This window comes from Heterodontus francisci, chromosome 17 (genome assembly GCF_036365525.1).
Source record: "Heterodontus francisci isolate sHetFra1 chromosome 17, sHetFra1.hap1, whole genome shotgun sequence".
NCBI classification, from domain to species: Eukaryota; Metazoa; Chordata; class Chondrichthyes; order Heterodontiformes; family Heterodontidae; genus Heterodontus; species Heterodontus francisci.
Genome location: NC_090387.1, coordinates 33,564,312 through 33,585,053, shown reverse-complemented (window position 1 = coordinate 33,585,053; position 20,742 = coordinate 33,564,312). Strand labels below are relative to the sequence as shown.

General features: G+C 42.8%; 2 protein-coding genes across 3 annotated transcripts in view; one reads left to right on the top strand and one right to left on the bottom strand.

Annotated features, from left to right (window-relative positions):
• LOC137378821 (E3 ubiquitin-protein ligase RNF166) overlaps positions 1–16,663 on the bottom strand; it is an 86,755-nt gene extending 70,092 nt beyond the window's left edge. Inside the window, exon 1 of the mRNA XM_068049241.1 lies at positions 16,496–16,663. Coding sequence (XP_067905342.1) covers positions 16,496–16,638 — 143 coding nt within the window. The 5' untranslated portion in view covers positions 16,639–16,663. The remainder of the gene's footprint in view (positions 1–16,495) is intronic.
• A 93-nt stretch (positions 16,664–16,756) lies between these two features.
• The window catches only part of ctu2 (cytosolic thiouridylase subunit 2 homolog (S. pombe)), a 50,116-nt gene continuing 46,130 nt past the window's right edge, over positions 16,757–20,742 (top strand). Inside the window, exons 1-2 of one of the 2 annotated variants that reach the window (XM_068049239.1) lie at positions 16,757–17,183; positions 19,961–20,035. In XM_068049239.1, the coding sequence (XP_067905340.1) occupies positions 17,110–17,183; positions 19,961–20,035 (149 nt within the window). In that variant the 5' untranslated portion in view covers positions 16,757–17,109. The remainder of the gene's footprint in view (positions 17,184–19,960; positions 20,036–20,742) is intronic. The other variant, XM_068049240.1, reaches the window with a different exon arrangement.

The window sequence follows — 20,742 nt, the reverse complement described above, 5'->3', positions numbered from 1 at the left end:
TGTCCCAGGATTCTGTGGGAGGCGAGGGTGGAGATTGCAGGGGCTCTGACCCTAATTTTTAATTCCTCTCTGGCCACGGGGGAGGTGCCAGAGGACTGGAGAACAGCTAATGTGGTCCCACTATTTAAGAAAGTTTGTAGAGATAAGCCAGGGAACGACAGACCAGTGAGTCTCACGTCAGTGGTAGGGAAACTATTGGAGAAAATTCTGAAGGAGAGAATCTATCTCCACTTGGAGAGGCAAAATTTGATCAGGAATAGTCAACATGGCTTTATCAGAGGGAGGTCATGCCGAACAAATTTGATTGAGTTTTTTGAGCATGTGACCAGGTGTGTAGATAAGGGTAGTGCAGTTGATGTAGTTTACATGGATTTCAGCAAAGCCTTTGACAAGGTTCCACATGGGAGACTTATCAAGAAAGCAAATCCACATGGGATACAAGGTAACTTGATAAGGTGGATTCAAAATTGGCTTAGCTGTAGGAGACAGAGAGTGATGACAGACGGCTGTTTTAGTGACTGGAAGCCAGTGTCCAGTGGCGTACCACAGGGATCTGTGCTGGGTCCCCTACTGTTTGTCATTTATATAAATGACATAGATGACTATGTGGGGGGGTAGGATCAGTAAGTTCACGGATGACACAAAGATTGGCTGAGTGGTTAAGAGTGAGGTGGAGTGTTTTAGGTTACAGGAAGATATAGACGGGATGGTCAAATGGGCAGAAAAGTGGCAGATGGAATTTAACACTGAAAAGTGTGAGGTGATACACTTTGGAATGAGTAATGTGACACGGAAGTATTCAATGAATGGCCTGACACTGGGAAGTTCTGAGGAACAAAGGGACCTTGGCGTGTTTGTCCATAGATCTTTGAAGGCAGCAGGGCAGGTTAATAGGATGGTGAAAAAGGCATATGGAACACTTGCCTTTATCAATCGAGGCATAGATTACAAAAGCAGGGAGGTCATGTTGGAGTTGTACAGAACTTTGGTAAGGCCACAGCTGGAGTAGTGTGTGCAATTCTGGTCGCCACATTATAGGAAGGATGTGATTGCATTGGAGGGGGTGCAGAGGCAATTCACCAGGATGTTGCCTAGGATGGAACATTTAAGCTACGAAGAGAGGTTGGATAGGCTTGGGTTGTTTTCGCTGGAGCAGAGAAGACTGAGGGGTGACCTGATCGAGGTGTACAAGATTATGAGGGGCATAGACAGGGTGGATAGGGAGCAGCTGTTCCCCTTAGTTGAAGGGTCAGTTACAAGGGGTCACAAGTTTAAGGTGAGGGGCGGGAGGTTTAAGGGGGATTTGAGGAAGAACTTTTTTACCCAGAGGGTGGTGACGGTCTGGAATGCCCTGCCTGGGAGTGTGGTAGAGGCGGGTTGCCTCGCATCCTTTAAAAAGTACCTGGATGAGCACTTGGCACGTCATAACATTCAAGGCTATGGGCTAAGTGCTGGCAAATGGGATTAGGTAGACAGGTCAGGTGTCTTTAATGCATCGGTACAGACTCAATGGGCCGAAGGGCCTCTTCTGCACTGTATTATTCTGTGATTCTGTGAAAACCATGTTGACACTGCCTAATCATATTACGATTTTCTAAATGCCCACTTCCTTAATAATAAAATTCCAGCAATTTCCCGATGACTGATGTCAGGCTAACTGGCCTTTAGTTACCAGTTTTCTTTCTCCCTCCTTTCTTGAATAGTGGCATTCCATTTGCTACCTTGCAATCCACTGGGATTGTTCCAGAATCTAGTGAATTTTGGAAGATCATAACCACTGCAACCACTATCTTTGCAGCCACCTCTTTTATAACCCTACGATGTAGGCATCAGATCCAGAGGATTTGTCAGTTTTCAGTCCCATTAATTTCTCCAGTACTTTTTTTCTTTACTAATATTATTTACTTCAAGTTCATCACTCTTAGTAGACCTTTGGTTCACCAGTATTTCTGGTGTGTTTTTTGCGTCTTCCACTGTGAAGACGGACACAAAATATTTCTTTAACATGTTATTTCCTTATTTCCCAATATAATTTCTCCTGTCTCAGCCTCTAAGGGATCAATGTTTACTTTCACTACGCTCTTCCTTTTTACATACTTGTAGGAGTTCTTAAAATATGTTTTTATATTTCTTGCTAGTTTACTCTCATTCTGTTTTTTCACTTTATCAATTTTTTGATTATCCTTTGCTGGTTTCTAAGACTCTCCCAACTCTTGGGCTTACTACTCTTCTTGGCAATATTATTAGCCTCTTCTTTTCACCTCATACTGTCCTTAACCTGCTTAGTCAGGGATGAATCACCTTCCCAGTGGAGTTTTTATTTCTCAATGGAATGTATATTTATTGAGAATTATAAATATTTTTTTTTAAATGATTGCCATTGTTTATCTACCATCATACCTTTTCATCTAATTTCCTAATCTGCCTCAGTCAACTCACCCCAATACCTATGTAATTGGCTGTATTTAAGTTTAATACTCCAGTTACAGACTTCTGCAAGTCCTTCTCGAACTCAATGTGAAATTCTATCATATTATGAACACAGTTCCCTGGAGCATCTCCTACTATGAGATTACTAATTAACCCCGTCTCATTACACAAGACAAGATCTAAAATATCCCCGTCCCTGGTTGGTTCCCTCACATATTGCTCTAGGAAATTGTCTCAAATGCACTCCATGAACTTGTCGTTCAAACTACTTTTGTCACTTTGATTTTTCCAGTCTATACGAAGATTAAAACCCCCCCGATTATTGCATTGCCTTTGTTACAAGCTCCTCTTATTTCGTAATTAATACTCTGTCCAACAGTATAGCTACTGTTAGGGGGCCTATAAACTACCTCTACCAGTATTTTCTGTCATTGCTTCTTATCTCCACACATACTGATTCTACTTCCTGTTCTTCTGAACCAGGATCTTACCTCACTACTATCGTTACATCATCCTTTATCATCAGGACTCCCCATGCCCCACTACCTCCTTTTCCACTTAGTCTGTCTTTTCAAAATGTCAATATTTAGTTCCTACCTTGGTCACCATGCAACGACGTCTCTGTAATGGCTATTCAAGCAAACTCATTTATCTCCATTTGTGCCATTAATTTGTCTGTTTTATGACAAATGTTTCATGCAGTCAGATAAAGCACCATTAATTTTATCATTTTCCCCTGAATTGACCTTATTCACTGATATACTATTAGTGTTAAACTCTTTGTCCCTTTCTGTTATCGTTATCTAAATTCTTACATTGCTCCAGGGCCTTGGACATTTCTCTTTAGATGTATAAATTTCCTCCCACCTGAATCCTCCCTTCCTACGCTCCTTTTCAGTTTAAAGCCCTAGTTATTCGAGTCACCAATACACTGGCCCCAGCCTAGTTTAAGTAGAATCACAGAATAGATCCTTCTTTCCCTAATACTGGTACCAATGCCCCATGAATCAAAACCCCTGTCTCCCACTCCAGTCTTTGAGCCATGCATTCAACTTACTAATCTGTTTCACCCTATACCAATTTGCATGTGGCTCAAGTAGTAATCCAGAGATTATTACCTTTGAGGTTCTGCTTATTAATTTGGACCCTAGCTCCTCAAACTCCCTCAGCGGAACCACATTCCTTGCTCTACCTGTGTCGCTGGTTCCTACATGGACTATGACAACAGGATGCCCTCCCTCCCACTCCAAGTTCTTCTCCAGGGCAAAGAGATATCCTTAACCCTGGCACTGGATAGGCAACACAATCTTTAGGAGTCCCAGACACAGCTGCAGATAACAGTATCTATGCCCTGACTATACTGCCCTCTACCACTACGAACATGAATGGCCTCCTGTCTCACAGTGCCATGGTCAGTTTGCTCATCCAATCTGCAGATTTTGTCCTCATCCAGACTGACAGCAAGAAGCTCATACTTGCTGAATAAGGGAAAATTGCAAGGCTGCTACCAGATCTGTACGACTTCCTAATATAATGGATGTGATTGCCTCCTGGATCAAACATCCCCCACTCTACCCGCACTCCTACCCCCCCAAACCCCAATGTCCCATACATAGAAACATAGAAAATAGGAGGAGTAGGCCATTTGGCCCTTTGAGCCTGCTCCGCCATTCATTATGATTATGGCTGATCATCCAACTCAGTAGGCTGATCCGGCTTTCGCCTCATACCCTTTGATCCCTTTAGACCCAAGAGCTATATCTAACTCCTTTATGAAAACATACAATGTTTTGGCCTCAACTGCTTTCTGTGGTAGCAAATTCCACAGGCTCATCACTCTCTGGGTGAAGAAATTTCTCCTCATCTCAGTCCTGAAAAGTTTACCCTGTATCCTTAGAGTATGACCCCTGGTTCTGGACTCCCCACCATCGGGAACATCCTTCCTGCTTCTACCCTGTCAAGTCCTGTTAGAATTTTATAGGTTTCTATGAGATTCCCCCTCACTCTTCTGAACTCCAGCGAATATCATCCTAACTGACTCAATCTCTCCTCATACGTCAGTCCCGCCATCCCAGGAATCAGTCTGGTAAACCTTTGCTGCACTCCCTCTATAGCAAGAACATCCATCCTCAGATAAGGAGACCAAAACTGCACACAATATTCCAGGTGTGGCCTCACCAAGGCCCTGTATAATTGCACCTTGTATAATCCCTGCTCCTGTACTCGAATCCTCTCGCTATGAAGGTCAACATACCATTTGCCTTTTTTACCGCCTGTTGCACCTGCTTGCTTACCTTCAACGACTGGTGTATGAGAACACCCAGGTCTCATTGCATATTCCCCTCTCTCAGTTTATAGCCATTCAGATAATAATCTGCCTTCCTGTTTTTGCTACCAAAGTGGATAACCTCACATTTATCCACATTATACTGCATCTGCCATGCATTAGCCCACTCACTCAACTTGTCCAAATCACCCTGAAGCCTCTCTGCATCCTCCTCACAACTCGCCCTCCCACCCAATTTTGTGTCATCTGCAAATTTGGAGATATTACATTTAGTTCCCTCATCTAAATCATTAATGTATATTGTGAATAGCTGGGGTCCTAGCACCGATCCCTGCGGTACCCCACCAGTCACTGCCTGCCATTCTGAAAAAGACCCATTTATCCCTACTCTTTGTTTCCTGTCCGCCAACCAATTTTCTATCCATTGCAATACACTACGCCCAATCCCATGTGGTTTAATTTTACATGCTAATCTCTTATGTGGGACTTTGTCGAAAGCCTTTGAAAGTCCAAATAAACCACATCCACTGGCTCCCCCTCATCAACTCTACTAGTTACATCCTCGAAGAATTGTAGTAGATTTGTCAAGCATGATTTCCCTTTCGTAAATCCATGCTGAGTCTGCCCGATTCTACCACTGTTCTCGAAGTGCTCTGCTATAAAATCTTTGATAATGGACTCAAGCATTTTCCCCACTACCAACGTCAGGCTGACTGGTCTATAATTCCCTGCTTTCTCTCTACCTCCCTTTTTAAATAGTGGGGTTACATTAGCTACCCTCCAATCTGTAGGAACTGTTCCAGAGTCTATAGAATCTTGGAAGATGGCCACCAATGCATCCACTATTTCTAGGGCCACTTCCTTAAGTACTCTGGGATGCATACCATCAGGCCCTGGAGATTTATCGGCCTTCAATCCCATCAATTTCCCCAACACCATTTCTTTACTAATACTGATTTCTTTCAGTTCCTCTCTCTCACTAAGCCGTGTTCCCCAACATTTCTGGTATGATATTTGTGTCCTCCTTTATGAACAGAACCAAAGTATGCATTTAGTTGGTCAGCCATTTCTTTATTCCCCATAATAAATTCCCATGTTTCTGACTGTAAGGGACCTACAGTTGTCTTCACCAACCTTTTTCTCTTCACATACCTATAGAAACTTTTACAGTCAGTTTTTATGTTCCCCACAAGCTTGCTCTCGTACTCTATTTTCCCCTTCTTAATCAATCCCTTGGTCCTCCTTTGCTGAATTCTGAACTATTCTCAATCCTCAGGTCTGTTGTTTTTCCTGGCAAATTTATATGCCTCTTCCTTGGATCTAATGCTTTCTCTAATTTCCCTTGTAAGCCATGGTTTGGCTACTTATCCCGTTTTACTTTTGCGCCAGACAGGGATAAACAATTGTTGCAATTCATCCATGTGCTCTTTAAATGTTTGCATTGCCTATCCACCGTCAACCCTTTAAGTAACGTTTCCCAATCCGTCATGGTCAACCTGCGCCTCATACCTGCGTAGTTTCCTTTACTAAGATTCAGGACCCTTGTCTCAGAATCAACTACGTCACGCTCCATCTTGAAGAATTCTATCATATTATGGTCGCTCATTCCCAAGGGGTCTGGTACCACTAGATTGTCAATTATTCCTCTCTCATTACACAATACCCAGTCTAGGATGGCCTGTTCTCTAGTTGATTCCTCAACGTATTGGTCCAGAAAACCATCCCGCATACACTCCAAGAATTCCTCCTCTGCGGTATTGTGACTAATTTGATTTGCCCAATCTATATGCAGATTAAAAATCACCCATAATTTACAGATGTTCCTTTATTGCATGCATCTCTAATTTCCTGTTTAATGCCATTCCCAACATCACCACTACAGTTTGGGGGTCTATATACAACCCCCACTAACATTTCTTGCCCCTTAGTGTTTCTCAGCTCTACCCATACAGATTCCACATCGTCAGAGCTAATATCTTTCCTCACTATTGCGTTAATTTCCTCTTTAACCAGCAATGCAACTCCACCACCTTTTGCTTTTTGTCTGTCCTTCCGAAATACTGAATATCCCTGGATGTTCATTTCCCATCCCTGGTCACCTTGCAGCCATGTCTCCGTAATCCCATCTATATCATACCTGTTTACATCAATTTGCGCGATTAATTCATCCATTTTATTGCAAATGCTCCGCGCGTTAAGGCACAAAGCCTTAAGGCTTGTATTTTTAACATTACTTGGCCCCTTCCCATTATTTTTCACTGTGGCCCTGTTTGATTCTGGCCCTTGATTTCTCTGCCTATCACTTTTCTTATTCTCCTTACTGTCTTTTGTTCTTGTCTTTGATCCCCTCTCCTGACTCCTTGCAAAGGTTTCCATCCCCCTGCCATTTTAGCTTAAACCCTCCCCAACCACTCTAACAAATACTCCCCCGAGGACATCAGTCCCAGTCCTGCCCAGGTGTAACCTGTCCAGTTTGTACTGGTCCCACCTCCCCCAGAACCAGTCCCAATGCCCCAGGAATCTAAAACCCTCCCTCTCACATCATCTCTTCAGCGACATATTCATCCGATATATCCTGCTATTTCTACTCTGACTGGCACGTGGCACCGGTAGTAATCCTGAGATCACTACCTTTGAGGTCCTACTTTTCAACTTACTTCCTTGCTCCCTATATTCTGCTTTTAGGACCTCATCCTCTTTTTTACCTATGTCGTTTGTACCAATGTGTACCACGACCACTGGCTGTTCACCCTCCCCCTCCAGAATGTCCTGTAACCGCTGCGAGACATCCTTGACCCTAGCACCAGGGAGGCAACATACCATCGTGGAGTCTCTTTTGTGGCCACAGAAACGCCCATCTATTCCCCTCACAATTGAATCCCCTATAACTATTGCATTCCCACACATTTTGCTCCTCCCCTGTTCAGCAGAGCCAACCGTGGTGCAACGAATTGGGCTGTTGCTGTTTTCCCGTGAGAGGCCATTCCCCCCCAACAGTATCCAAAGCAGTATACCTGTTTTGCAGGGGAATAGCCACAGGAAATTCCTGAACTGCCTGCCTAGTCCTCCTGCTCTGCCTGGTGGTCACCCATTCCCCTCCTGCCTGTGGGGTCTGAGCCTGCGGTGTGACCACCTCTCTACACGTGCTATCCACGATACTCTCCGCCTCATGAACACTCCACAGTATCCCCAGCTGCTGCTCCTGCTCCGAAACCTGGGCTTCCAGGAGCTGCAGCTGGACACACTTCCTGCACACATGCTGGTCCCGGGCACTGGAAATGTTCCCGGCTTCCAACATGGAGCACGAGGAGCATACCACGGCTTTGAGCTCTCCTGCCATGACTTAACCCTTTAAATTAAATTAAACCTTCTGGAAGATCTTAATGTCCAATAATATCAGTTACTCTAGGGCCCTTCTTCCCTGGTCCTCGTTACTACAGAACTCCCTAAAAAAAAACACTACCTCCTATATTTGAAATAAACTTTTAAACTTTTCTTACCTGAGATACTTACCCAGCTATTTAGAGCTATTCCCTAACAGCAGTGACTCACCAACCAATCACATTAATCACCTTGCAGCTCTCCTGTGACGTCACTGTTGGCTTTTTTTCCAAAATTCCGGGGCGCTGGAAAAGGTCTGACTGCTCTCCGCTCCGCTCCCGGAAGGTAAGAGACTGGGCCTCGATCCTTGGGTTTGATTTATAGGCTCCACTCTTGGCGTTCTCCCCACAGGTCTGCTCCGCTCCGCTCCCGGAGGCAAGATACCTCAGACTTCACTCAACAACTCTAAGCGGAAGTTCCTTGAGATGCAGACACTTAGTGTAGATATGGTTGTCTTGGGATTGTAACACTCTCCCACAAACTTTCACATGTTGGAGTTGCAGCACACCACCTGCCTGCCATCCCTATATATCCTTGTTTAATTCATGTAATTAATTAAAGTTAAAGTATTTAATTAGCTTCTAGTCTTAGTTTAAGTTATAGGTAGATTAAATTTTTACCTGCAACACGAACCGCTACAAGTATTGGAAGCAAAAAGCAGCATCTCCCTCCATCTTTGCACTGAATTCCGACTCTCACCAAATTGCCAATTTCTACACATGATTCACGATGACCATTCTGTGTGACCACTCAGTTTTCTCATCTCCATTAAACCCATTCTTTAACATTACTCAAATGTATTCGTGTGTCAGCTTTGGCTTTGTGTCAGAGAGAGGGTCAAGGGTTCAAGTCCCCCTTCAGAGACTTGGTCATATAATCTAGTCTGACAATTCAGTGAATACTGAGGGAGTGCTGAACTGTCAGATGTGTCATCTTTTGGTTGAAATGGTGAACCAAGGCCCCATCTTCCCCCACAGATCCTAAAGCATGATTCGAAAAAGAGGAAGGTGGTTTTCCCAGTGTCCTGGTCAATATTTATCCCTCAGCTAACACTACCAGAACAGTATAATTGGTCAGTCATTTCACAGCTTTGAGGGACATTGTTGCATTCAACAATATTGACTGCCACGTCTCCCTACATTACATTACATTACATTACAACTACTTAATCAACTGGGATGTCCTGAGATCATGAATGGCATTGTTTAAATGCAAATTTTTCTGTAAGCACAGAAGTTGCTAATATAAGAAAATGTAAAACTGTGCAACGAGAGCACTCTTCTGAGGATGGGCCTAAGGCATGTTGTTGGAGCACAGCAGAAGGAACCTTTCTCTGCAGTAGACCTATCGCAGTTAATGCAGGCATTGCTTGCTTGAATTAGGAACATATCCCAATCCTCAGCACTAGCAACTTTGACCTTTGAGCACAACTATTAACTAAAATATACTAAATATAATATATTTAATTCAAGAACATGCTCCTGTATGACCCTTTGTTAGCTTAGGTATAAACTGAAATTCAGTAAGTACTACTTCGCAACATGTCGACTGCAGTAATCAGACTTGTAAGGCCATATCCAGAATCTATCATAATCAGAACTGTGGTTCTGGGAGAATGGGTTACAGGTATGTAAAAAATATAATTATTAGAGATTAATACACAAGCATGAGAGAATACCATATTAACCTGATGAACTGTTGGGAGCCCTGGACTTTATCCTCTGCAGTGCATTCCTACCATCCACACTTGTATCCTGCTTATTAATCCAATAATGCCGACACATCAGCAATCATTCATGGGGGAGCCTCTGTTGTTTTAGGCAATGTTAAACATGTGCACAATATTCAAATTTGATTACAATGCTTTGTAGAAAGATACCATTTTGTCCCAAATCTTATTTTAAGTTTACACAAAGACCTTGTTGCTTAAAAATGAGTCACATCAAGCAATAAATCATCCATTACTGTAAACTTGACAGGATTCTGCATCTGCAACCCTGAAATGACAGTATTTCAAATGGGCTGATAACAGATTCTGTTTCCATTTCTCAATAACATGTTCCTTAATTGCATTCATCTTGATGTATTCAGTAAACCAGTTTCTTGTATTTTCGCCAAAATACTTACAATTCTCCTCCCCGGTGCACTTGACATCCAATGAGCTTGTTAAGGAAGAGTTTGAAAAAAGGACCCACTTGACTTGTAACTGCACAAACATTAACATCCAATGTGTGTGCCCTCATTATTCAATATCAATAATGTAGTTGTGATAATTTAGTCTATATAATGCATTATTCGTGACAATCAGTGTAAACAAAATTGATAGGTAATCTGTATTCTTGAGTCTTACCAGTGAGGTTATATTTGTCGTACGCTGATCGAGACATTATGACCTCGCCAATTCTCAGATTTTTGAAGCTAATGACGATATAAACATTTTTCTCCCATGTTACAGCAGACACAGTGAAATTATTTAATAAACGACATTGCCATCATTTACTGGACAGATGAAAAAAATGATAATACTGTGAGTACTACAGTACTTTTACAAGTGCAAGCAGCTCTCTGAAATGGTCATGTGCAAGCACAGACAGCATAATACAACATCCATTTATACTGCACCTTTAATAGAGAAAAAAGCCCCAAAGCACTTCATAAAAATAGATTCCGAGCCAATGAAAATATTAAGAAGGGAAAAGAGGCATGTCGTTTGACCACGGATGCTGCCATCACAAGTTCAGCCCGATCCCATTCTCATGTGATATGTGTACACACTTCTGATAATGCAAAAACAAACAAACTTCCAATATGGATTATTAAATTAGATCTTTTTCCTACCTACCTCCAATAACTGATGCTAACTGTGGTACTTCCTTTGCCAGCCTGACTTAGATCAGCTAAGCCGTAGAAGCTGGGAACTTCCTAATTTGTACTGATCAATAATCTTTCTTTTGGGCCTCCTTATCTCGAGAGACAATGGATACGCGCCTGGAGGTGGTCAGTGGTTTGTGAAGCAGCGCCTGGAGTGGCTATAAAGGCCAATTCTGGAGTGACAGGCTCTTCCACAGGTGCTGCAGAGAAATTTGTTTGTTGGGGCTGTTGCACAGTTGGCTCTCCCCTTGCGCCTCTGTCTTTTTTCCTGCCAACTACTAAGTCTCTTCAACTCGCCACAATTTAGCCCTGCCTTTATGGCTGCCCGCCAGCTCTGGCGAATGCTGGCAACTGACTCCCACGACTTGTGATCAATGTCACACGATTTCATGTCGCGTTTGCAGACGTCTTTATAGCGGAGACATGGACGGCCGGTGGGTCTGATACCAGTGGCGAGCTCGCTGTACAATGTGTCTTTGGGGATCCTGCCATCTTCCATGCGGCTCACATGGCCAAGCCATCTCAAGCGCCGCTGACTCAGTAGTGTGTATAAGCTGGGGGTGTTGGCCGCTTCAAGGACTTCTGTGTTGGAGATATAGTCCTGCCACCTGATGCCAAGGATTCTCCGAAGGCAGTGAAGATGGAATGAATTGAGACGTCGCTCTTGGCTGGCATACGTTGTCCAGGCCTCGCTGCCGTAGAGCAAGGTACTGAGGACACAGGCCTGATACACTCGGACTTTTGTGTTCCGTGTCAGTGCGCCATTTTCCCACACTCTCTTGGCCAGTCTGGACATAGCAGTGGAAGCCTTACCCATGCGCTTGTTGATTTCTGCATCTAGAGACAGGTTACTGGTGATAGTTGAGCCTAGGTAGGTGAACTCTTGAACCACTTCCAGAGCGTGGTCGCCAATATTGATGGATGGAGCATTTCTGACATCCTGCCCCATGATGTTCGTTTTCTTGAGGCTGATGGTTAGGCCAAATTCATTGCAGGCAGGTGATCAATAATACACCATGAGTATCCACTGAGTTGTCATAATATAAAATAACAAGTGCATTTATATAATGCTTTTTACATTCAGATGTGTAATTTTACATGATTTAAAATAAGGTACATAAACATGCCAACCCAGAAATTCATACACATCAGTGGAATAAAGGTACAAAAGAAAACAGTCAAACCCATCTTTGACTAGGACAAAGGAGAAACAACTATATTTAATCATTCCCAACATGGAGATATTTCTGCTCCCATTCTCACCATCTTGTGTCATGCTTGGTTTCTCTGCATTAAGGCAACTGCAGTTAATAATCAGATAAAGGTAGAAGTCCTTTTTCTGACAGATTATTTTATCTACTTTTTGTCTAATTGGACAAGTGAAATGTGGGTGTATTAAAAATGATCTCACAATACATGTTGAAGCATTAACCCAAGAATACTATTGTTTAAAACACTAAAACACTGCAAATGTTGGAGTTCATGTAATTGGGCACAGAAATCCAATTTTAATGGGTTTCAGTTTAATATTGCAATAAAACTACAACTACAATTAATAAAGTCTCTTCTAGTAAGCTTCTATAAGATAATTAAGAAATTACATATGCATAATTACACCCTACAGAATTTTTCAAATTGACTTCCCGATTCTTAACTTGTTTGTCGCCTTGCAGGTGTGCACACTTGCAGCTTCTTACATTAGTTATATTGCACTTGAAGGCCATTCAGTCACAGGATCAACCAACACACATTGGTTTTGAAGTTTAATTTATTTCCATTTTTATTAAATAAAATTTTTTCTCCACATCCTTAATGGGCATTTTAATATACCGAAGGTAGATTAATAGTAGAAGTGTTAAAATTAATTATGTTTTTACATTCCTATCTTTAAGAAGTGAATATGAAAATACTGCATACTATATAGTTTACAGTACACTCTGCTTTCTGTTTCTCTGTTACAGGCACAGGGAATGAACAAATACATTTTTCACTCCACATATGCAGATACATAGAACTCCTTATTCAGTTCCATGTTCTTTAACTTCTGCATAATTTTCCAAAATAGACAAGTGGTGCCTGGAGTCGGAAAAAAATAACTGTTTAGAAGATTTTGACTATATATTTGTGTGTGAAATAATGTTTAAAAAATTCAGCTGAGAACACGCCACTTAATGTTCATTAGGTCTTCTAAGTTCTATAATGTCAAGAAGTAATTAATCAAAATGCTACTGAGGTGATGTGCAAGAATAATCCACTTTGACCTGTCCTGTGATCTTTCCTTCCATACTTTGCTCCCCTGTTATCTGTTAAGATCCCCCACTTTAGAGATACTGCCTGCCATTGTACACCCAGATTGATAAAATAAAGTAATAAAAACTTTTCCCTCTCTTCATTGTATTCTAATGTTCATTTGTGAATATGTGCATTTTCATGAACTGAGTAATGAAGGGTGGCACATGATGAAGTTGGAGGAAATTAACAAGTGTACATGCTTGAGGGGAGTGATTTAGTATCTGCAATGTGTGTTTGCGCATACTGGAAGCTATGTATATTAATACAGAGGACCCTGTTCTTTGCAGATTAAAAGAACATGTATACACATTGTGCCTGTTTCAGCTAACAAAATAAGGGCAATGCGTTGACCAGAGTCAAGCTGTCAGGTTTCAATTTCAAACAAAGCTTGGCAGTTAACTGTCAGTCACCGTAAACTGGTGCATTCTGCATGGCAACACCTCTACCAATCAGAGTTCGCTTGCCAATGATTTAGCACTCTCTTCTCATACAGTATAAAGTTGTTGTTTTCCCTTACATTGCTATTCATGTGGATTGTCCTGATGAGTGAAAGACGAAAAGCTTTGACAACATGTCTCTATTTTCAGCAATACTCAAGATTAAATATGTTGTGTATACTTACTGGTATGTTGGTATACCAACAGATTATAATGCCAGTACCCTGAGGTACAGTTGTGTTTAAAAACACACACTTTGGGACACAGAGATCTACAAGAATCTTCTCCATAACCAATCTTGACAGTCAAAACACCTGGAAATTTTTCACCCAAGAGAATGCACATTCTCTTCCCATGTGCATGAAAAAAAATCAACCCTTGAGAACCCAACCAAACTGCCCCACAAATGATTTGTGAATTCAACTTACCACCAGTATACAAAAAGTATCACAAGTTTAAGGCCATGTCAGTATCAAAGCCCTCAGCTATGCAGATAATTTCTTTAAAACTGCCTGGAGGCAAAATGGGGGATATATTTATTCAAATGGGTTTTAATAAACATTTCCCTTCGCTATAATATATAAAAGCAAAAATGAAAGCCCCCTCTTTTTCTCTGTCTGCACAAACAATAGAATAGAGGAAGGAATAAATGATTTGATAAAAGACATGAGCAAAGCAACATGAGCTATGCACTTTACTGAGACCAAAAATCAACATAACTTTCCATGACCTGCAGCACATTTTATTTATTTTATTTAGAGATACAGCACTGAAACAGGCCCTTCGGCCCACCGAGTCTGTGCCAACCATCAACCACCCATTTATACTAATCCTACATTAATCCCATATTCGCGGCGGCACAGTGGCGCAGTGGTTAGCACCGCAGCCTCACAGCTCCAGGGACCTGGGTTCGATTCCGGGTACTGCCTGTGTGGAGTTTGCAAGTTCTCCCTGTGTCTGCGTGGGTTTTCTCCGGGTGCTCCGGTTTCCTCCCACAAGCCAAAAGACTTGCAGGTTGATAGGTAAATTGGCCATTATAAATTGTCACTAGTATAGGTAGGTGGTAGGGAAATATAGGGACAGGTGGGGATGTTTGGTAGGAATATGGGATTAGTGTAGGATTAGTATAAATGGGTGGTTGATGTTCGGCACAGACTCGGTGGGCCGAAGGGCCTGTTTCAGTGCTGTATCTCTAATCTAATCTCCACAATTCCCCTACCACCTACCTATACTAGGGGCAATTTATGAAGGCCAATTTACCAATCAACCTGCAAGTCTTTGGCTGTGGCAGGAAACCGGAGCGTCCGGCGAAAACCCACCCGGTCACAGGGAGAACTTGCAAACTCCGCACAGGCAGTACCCAGAATTGAACCCAGGTTGCTGAAGCTGTGAGGCTGCAGTGCTAACCACGGTGCCGCCCATGTTTAACACGTTTCTGCATGTTTAACATTAATCATTAAGTTAGGAGATACTGCATCTGATGGTAAACAAGCCAGCAGAAAATGGAATGTAGAAGCTATCAAAACTTGATGATTCAACAAAAATAGTGATCATGTCCTGGTTTAATAATTTGCCCCTTTTGAGCAACCAAAACCCACTAACAATTTTTTTTTGGAAAAAAGAAAATCCCACTCTCTATCCTCAAGTGCCACAGCTCTGGTCGAATATTTGCTTTATCTCCCTACTACACATCATCACTGAAGGTTCGCCAGTAACTCTCTTTTGCTAAATTAATCCTCTGACTCCTGGAGTTCATCAGTAGGTCAATCTGTATATTTTTGTTTACGGGGGCGGGCGAGAAAACCTACAATAGCTGGCTGGGGCACTTCACATCCCATTTTAAGACTGTTTCTTCCGATTGAGGATGGCACAGAGCCGAGAGGGCACCAAGTCTGGTTAAATTGAGAAACTTGTTTTTTCTAATTCTGCTGAGCTTGCAGCATTAGCGAAAAACAGAAAACAGTATGCGCCGTATTAATTTATGGGGTTCACAGATCTGATTTTGTCTATAATTTGTCCCTTGCTAATCAATCACAAAGGTTTGTCGCAAGCTCCAACAAGCATTCTGTATTCTATTTACATCACCGTCTTTAACTGGAGGCAAGTTAAGTTTACATTGTAGCTTTGGAATTACGAGATGTTGTTTAGTGCATTTAATTGTGTCGAAGTTCATTGATCGGCAGAATATATTTGAGGACGGAGGAAACGGCAATGGAATTTTGAAAAATAAAGTACACTCATCTGCACGTACATGTTAGAAACACCACGCACTTCAAAATCTTTCCGACACATCGGGTTTTGATGTGGTCAGTCAAATTTGCGTTTGCAATTTTTTTTTGCGGGGGGGGGGGGGGGGGAGGGGAAGACATTTAAATTGAACAGAAGAAACTCAACATTTTCCGTACGAACATAGTTCCCCAAAACACGAGCAGCAACTACCCAATAGCTACTAATGACATCGCTGTGTTGACCCAACAAGCAGTGGAAAGTCTGACTGTGCATGGGACACGGCATCACGGCTCCCACCGTAAAGATGACGCCATCAAACGAGCTTTAAGAAGAACTTCATAACAACCTCTGCAAAGCGCGCTTTAAGCCACGACAAACAACCGCAAGTTCCTGTTCAGGGGGTTGGTGACCTTTCCCTTCCAGTCTCCTTGCTAGTTCCCTGGCACGGTGCTGCTAAACACAGCGTCCCCTGAACTTCCCCTCGGCCGCGCACAGCCATTGTCTGGGACTCTAATCCCAGGTCAACCACTCCATCTATCAATCAATCAGGGTTCTCTGTTCAACTCACGCATGTCCGCAGCTTGCTATGGACACCGGCTTGTGGTAGACCTCCAGACAAATAGGGCAGCTGTACGAATCCGCCAAGTTTTCCCCCGCTGCCGGCGCTTGTTTAGCTTGATTGCCGGAGACTAAACTCCGAAACATCGCCATGATCTACCCTTCACAACCTAAACATTCATCATCAAGCCGCGACGTACCGCGGAGCCCGCATCATCACATCGCGCCCCTACAAACGTGTGACGTCGGCGACACGCCGAACAGAGTCGGTTCCCACGGAAACGCCGCCATTTGCTTTCTCCAAATCGCCCAAGTGATGAAACAAAGGCGACCGGCAGCGCGATAGCAGTATGAGGGATCGTGCTGATGAATGCAAAATAAAAAATAAACACTGAAAGTGTTTGACTGAAAAATAACAGGATAATCGAAAATACAAGAGGAGAAGGAATAATATTCAACGGATTCTCCCGATCAATGGCAGTGTCAGTCGAGCGACGGCTGTGAGTCGGAGGAGGTGGCGCGTATCAGCTTGCGTCATTGGCACGCGCTGGCCGCTGCCGTTTGTCCGTGTGGAGCGGCGAAACCGGTTTGAAGTGAGAGCGAGACAGCAACTGGAGTGGGGCAATGTGTGAGGCGGCGGCGGAGGAGGAGGAGGATTATATGGAGCCGCTGTTGCATAGGGCGGCGGCCACCGCAAGGTTAGAGAGCGAGTGGGAAACTCATTTATTGTCACAGAAACGTTTTGTTGTCAGCCGAGGTGCCTTTACATATATGTGTGTGTGTGTGAGATTGGGGAGGTTTTGGGAACCTAGCCACCGCTGCAGCATAACAATCCTGGCTACGGACAACCGGTTAGATTACCTGTTCGAATCAAAACAATTGACCCCCTCCCATCTCAGTTTTTGCTAAAGAGGGTCGTTGCATGTTAAGGGAATTGACTGAGACGCTGAGCTACTTTTATTTGTATTTTTCCAGCAATAATTAACTCCAAAAACCACTGATTTTTGTCGAGACAATAGCAAAATCTGAAGGCAGTGAGAATAAGTTGACAGAAGGAATGCAAATAAAAATAACGGGTAGCTTCAAATTCAGCTTGGTATTGCAAACAAAAGCTTCTTGCTACTCAATTTCTAACAATTACTGTTGCCAGTAGAAGATGCCATTAAATCCAACTCAAAAGGCTCAAATTTATCACCGATGTTTGAGTAGTAACCAGAACTATGTCTTAATAATGTGACAGTTTCTAGTTCTTGATGCTGTTGAGTATGTCATTCATTCTCAGGAAAATACATCTAGTGAAAAGCTGCCTAGTAATGCAACACAAAAGGGTGGGGTTACATGCTCTCAGTACATTAAAAAAGCAAGTAAAGGATGAGAGCTTTATGGGAAATTAGGGCATCAATCATTGTGTCAATTGGAACTGTTGTCATAGGACAATTTATTCCCAACATGACCGAAATGCATCTCCAATAGTTTACATAATAGGTATCGATGAATAAGTTACTTTGATCTTTTTGATGAATATACAGAGGGATCTTTGCCTTATTTGATGTACACAAACCCTGACAATACAGCACTTCCTGAGTACTGCACTAGATTCTTCTTCTTCTTTGGCCTCCTTGTCTCGAGAGACAATGGGTAAGCGCCTGGAGGTGGTCAGTGGTTTGTGGAGCAGCACCTGGAGTGGCTATAAAGGCCAATATTAGAGTGACAGACTCTTCCACAGGTGCTGCAGAAGAAATTGTTTGTCGGGGCTGTTACACAGTTGGCTCTCCCCTTGCACTTCTGTCTTTTTTCCTGCCAACTGCTAACTCTCTTCGACTCGCCACACTTTAGCCCTGCCTTTATGGCTGCCCGCCAGCTCTGGCAATCGCTGGCAACTGACTCCCACGACTTGTGGTCAATGTCACAGGACTTCATGTCGCATTTGCAGACGTCTTTAAAGCGGAGACGTGGATGGCGGTGGGTCTGATACCAGTGGCGAGCTCGCTGTACAATGTGTCTTTGGGGATCCTGCCATCTTCCATGCGGCTCACATGGCCAAGCCATCTCAAGCGCCGCTGACTCAGTAGTGTGTATAAGCTGGGGATGTTGGCCGCCTCGAACACTTCTGTGTTGGAGATACGGTCCTGCCACCTGATGCCAAGGATTCTCCGGAGGCAGCGAAGATGGAATGAATTGAGATGTCACTCTTGGCTGACATACGTTGTCCAGGCCTCACTGCCGTAGAGCAAGGTACTGAGGACACAGGCTTGATCCACTCGGACTTTTGTGTTCCGTGTCAGTCCGCCATTTTCCCACACTCTCTTGGCCAGTCTGGACATAGCAGTGGAAGCCTTTCCCATGCGCTTGTTGATTTCTGCATCGAGACACAGGTTACTGGTGATAGTTGAGCCTAGGTAGGTGAACTCTTGAACCACTTCCAGAGCGTGGCCGCCGATATTGATGGATGGAGCATTTCTGACGTCCTGTCCCATGATGTTCGTTTTCTTGAGGCTGATGGTTAGGCCAAATTTGTTGCAGGCAGCCGCAATCCTGTCGATGAGTCTCTGCAGACACTCTTCAGTGTGAGATGTTAACGCAGCATCGTCAGCAAAGAGGACTTTCCGTACTTTGGTCTTCGCTCTTAGACGGGCAAGGTTGAACAACCTGCCCCCTGATCTTGTGTGGAGGAAAATTCCTTCTTCTGAAGACTTGAACGCATGTGAGAGCAGCAGGGAGAAGAAAATCCCAAACAGTGTGGGTGCGAGAACACAGCCCTGTTTCACGCCACTCAGGATAGGAAAGGGGTCTGATGAGGTGCCGCTATGCTGAATTGTGCCTTTCATATTGTCATGGAATGAGGCGATGATACTTAGTAGCTTTGGTGGACATCCGATCTTTGACAATCTGAATAATGCACTTTAATCCTTAGGCACATAGGAATAGGAGTAGCCATTCATCCCCTGGAGCTGTTCTGCCATTCAGTTCAATCATGACTGATCTGTACCTCTACTCCATTTATCCACCATTGTTTTATTCCTTCTCCTTGATACCCTGACCTAACAAAAATCTATCCATCTCTGTCTTGAAGATTTCAATTGATCCAGCATCCACAGCATTTAGTGGGAGTGAGTTCCAGATTTCCGCTAGCCTTTGTGTAGAAAAGTTCTAACTTAAAGATGAGTGGCCAAGCTATGCTAAAACCACCATTTGGTAATTATTCCAGAGACACATTGTATTTGAACTTGTTCATTGAGATGTAATTATTATTAAGGTTTCCTTTTCTATCAAATATGGGGTAACTTCCGTTCTAAAGTGTTCAATACATCAAGTCCCTTTCTTCAGTTACCAACTATTCTACCTGTATGCACTAACTACATATTGTGTTAACATTAATCATTTATCCAGATTTGAATTGGTTCAGAAGTTACATGGGAAATCTATAAATACTTAAGTTGCTTTTTTATTTTACAATATCTGTTCCTTTCTGCAGTGTTGCACAGAAATGTATGAAGTGCAAGGATGGTTCTGCAGTGTTGGTCATTCGAGTTGGAGACGCGTTTTGTAAGTAAGTATCAAACGATGCAATTACGAATTTCAAAACCTATAAGGAGATCTCTATTGTTGTCAATAAAAAGGAACGCAAGGACGGGAATAGTTAATTCAACTCCTGGAGCCTGCTAAAACATTTAGTTACATAATGGCTGATGTGTACCTTAAATCCAGATTCAATACATTCCAACTAGGGGTAAAGGGGTTTTGTCAAAAGCATGAATAGGGGTTAGAATGAAAATAAAATGTATAAACCTAAAAGTTAAGAAAGATGAGAGAAGGATACCAACCAGTTAGCCTAATACCTGTTGGGAAATTACTAGAATCTATAATTAAGAAAAGGGTGACTGAAGAGCTTGAAAATTTTCAGCTGATCAGAGAGAGCCGGCATGGATATTTGTAAAGTGTAGGTCATATTTGACGAATCAACGGCTGGGTATGACTAGTGGTGTCCTGCGAGGATTTGTGCTTGGGAGTCAACTATCAATTGTATTTATTTGCTAACGACTTAGATGATTGTATAGAAAGCTGCATATCCAAATTTGAATCACAAAAAGTCAGCATGTTGAGGCAAAGGGCAAATTGAATGTTTGCCTTGATTGCAAAGAGGATGGAGTATAAAACTAGGGAGCTCTTGCTACACTTATACAGGGCATTGGTGAGACCACACCAAGAATACAGTGTACAGTTTTGGTCACCTTATTTAAGGAGGGACATATTTGC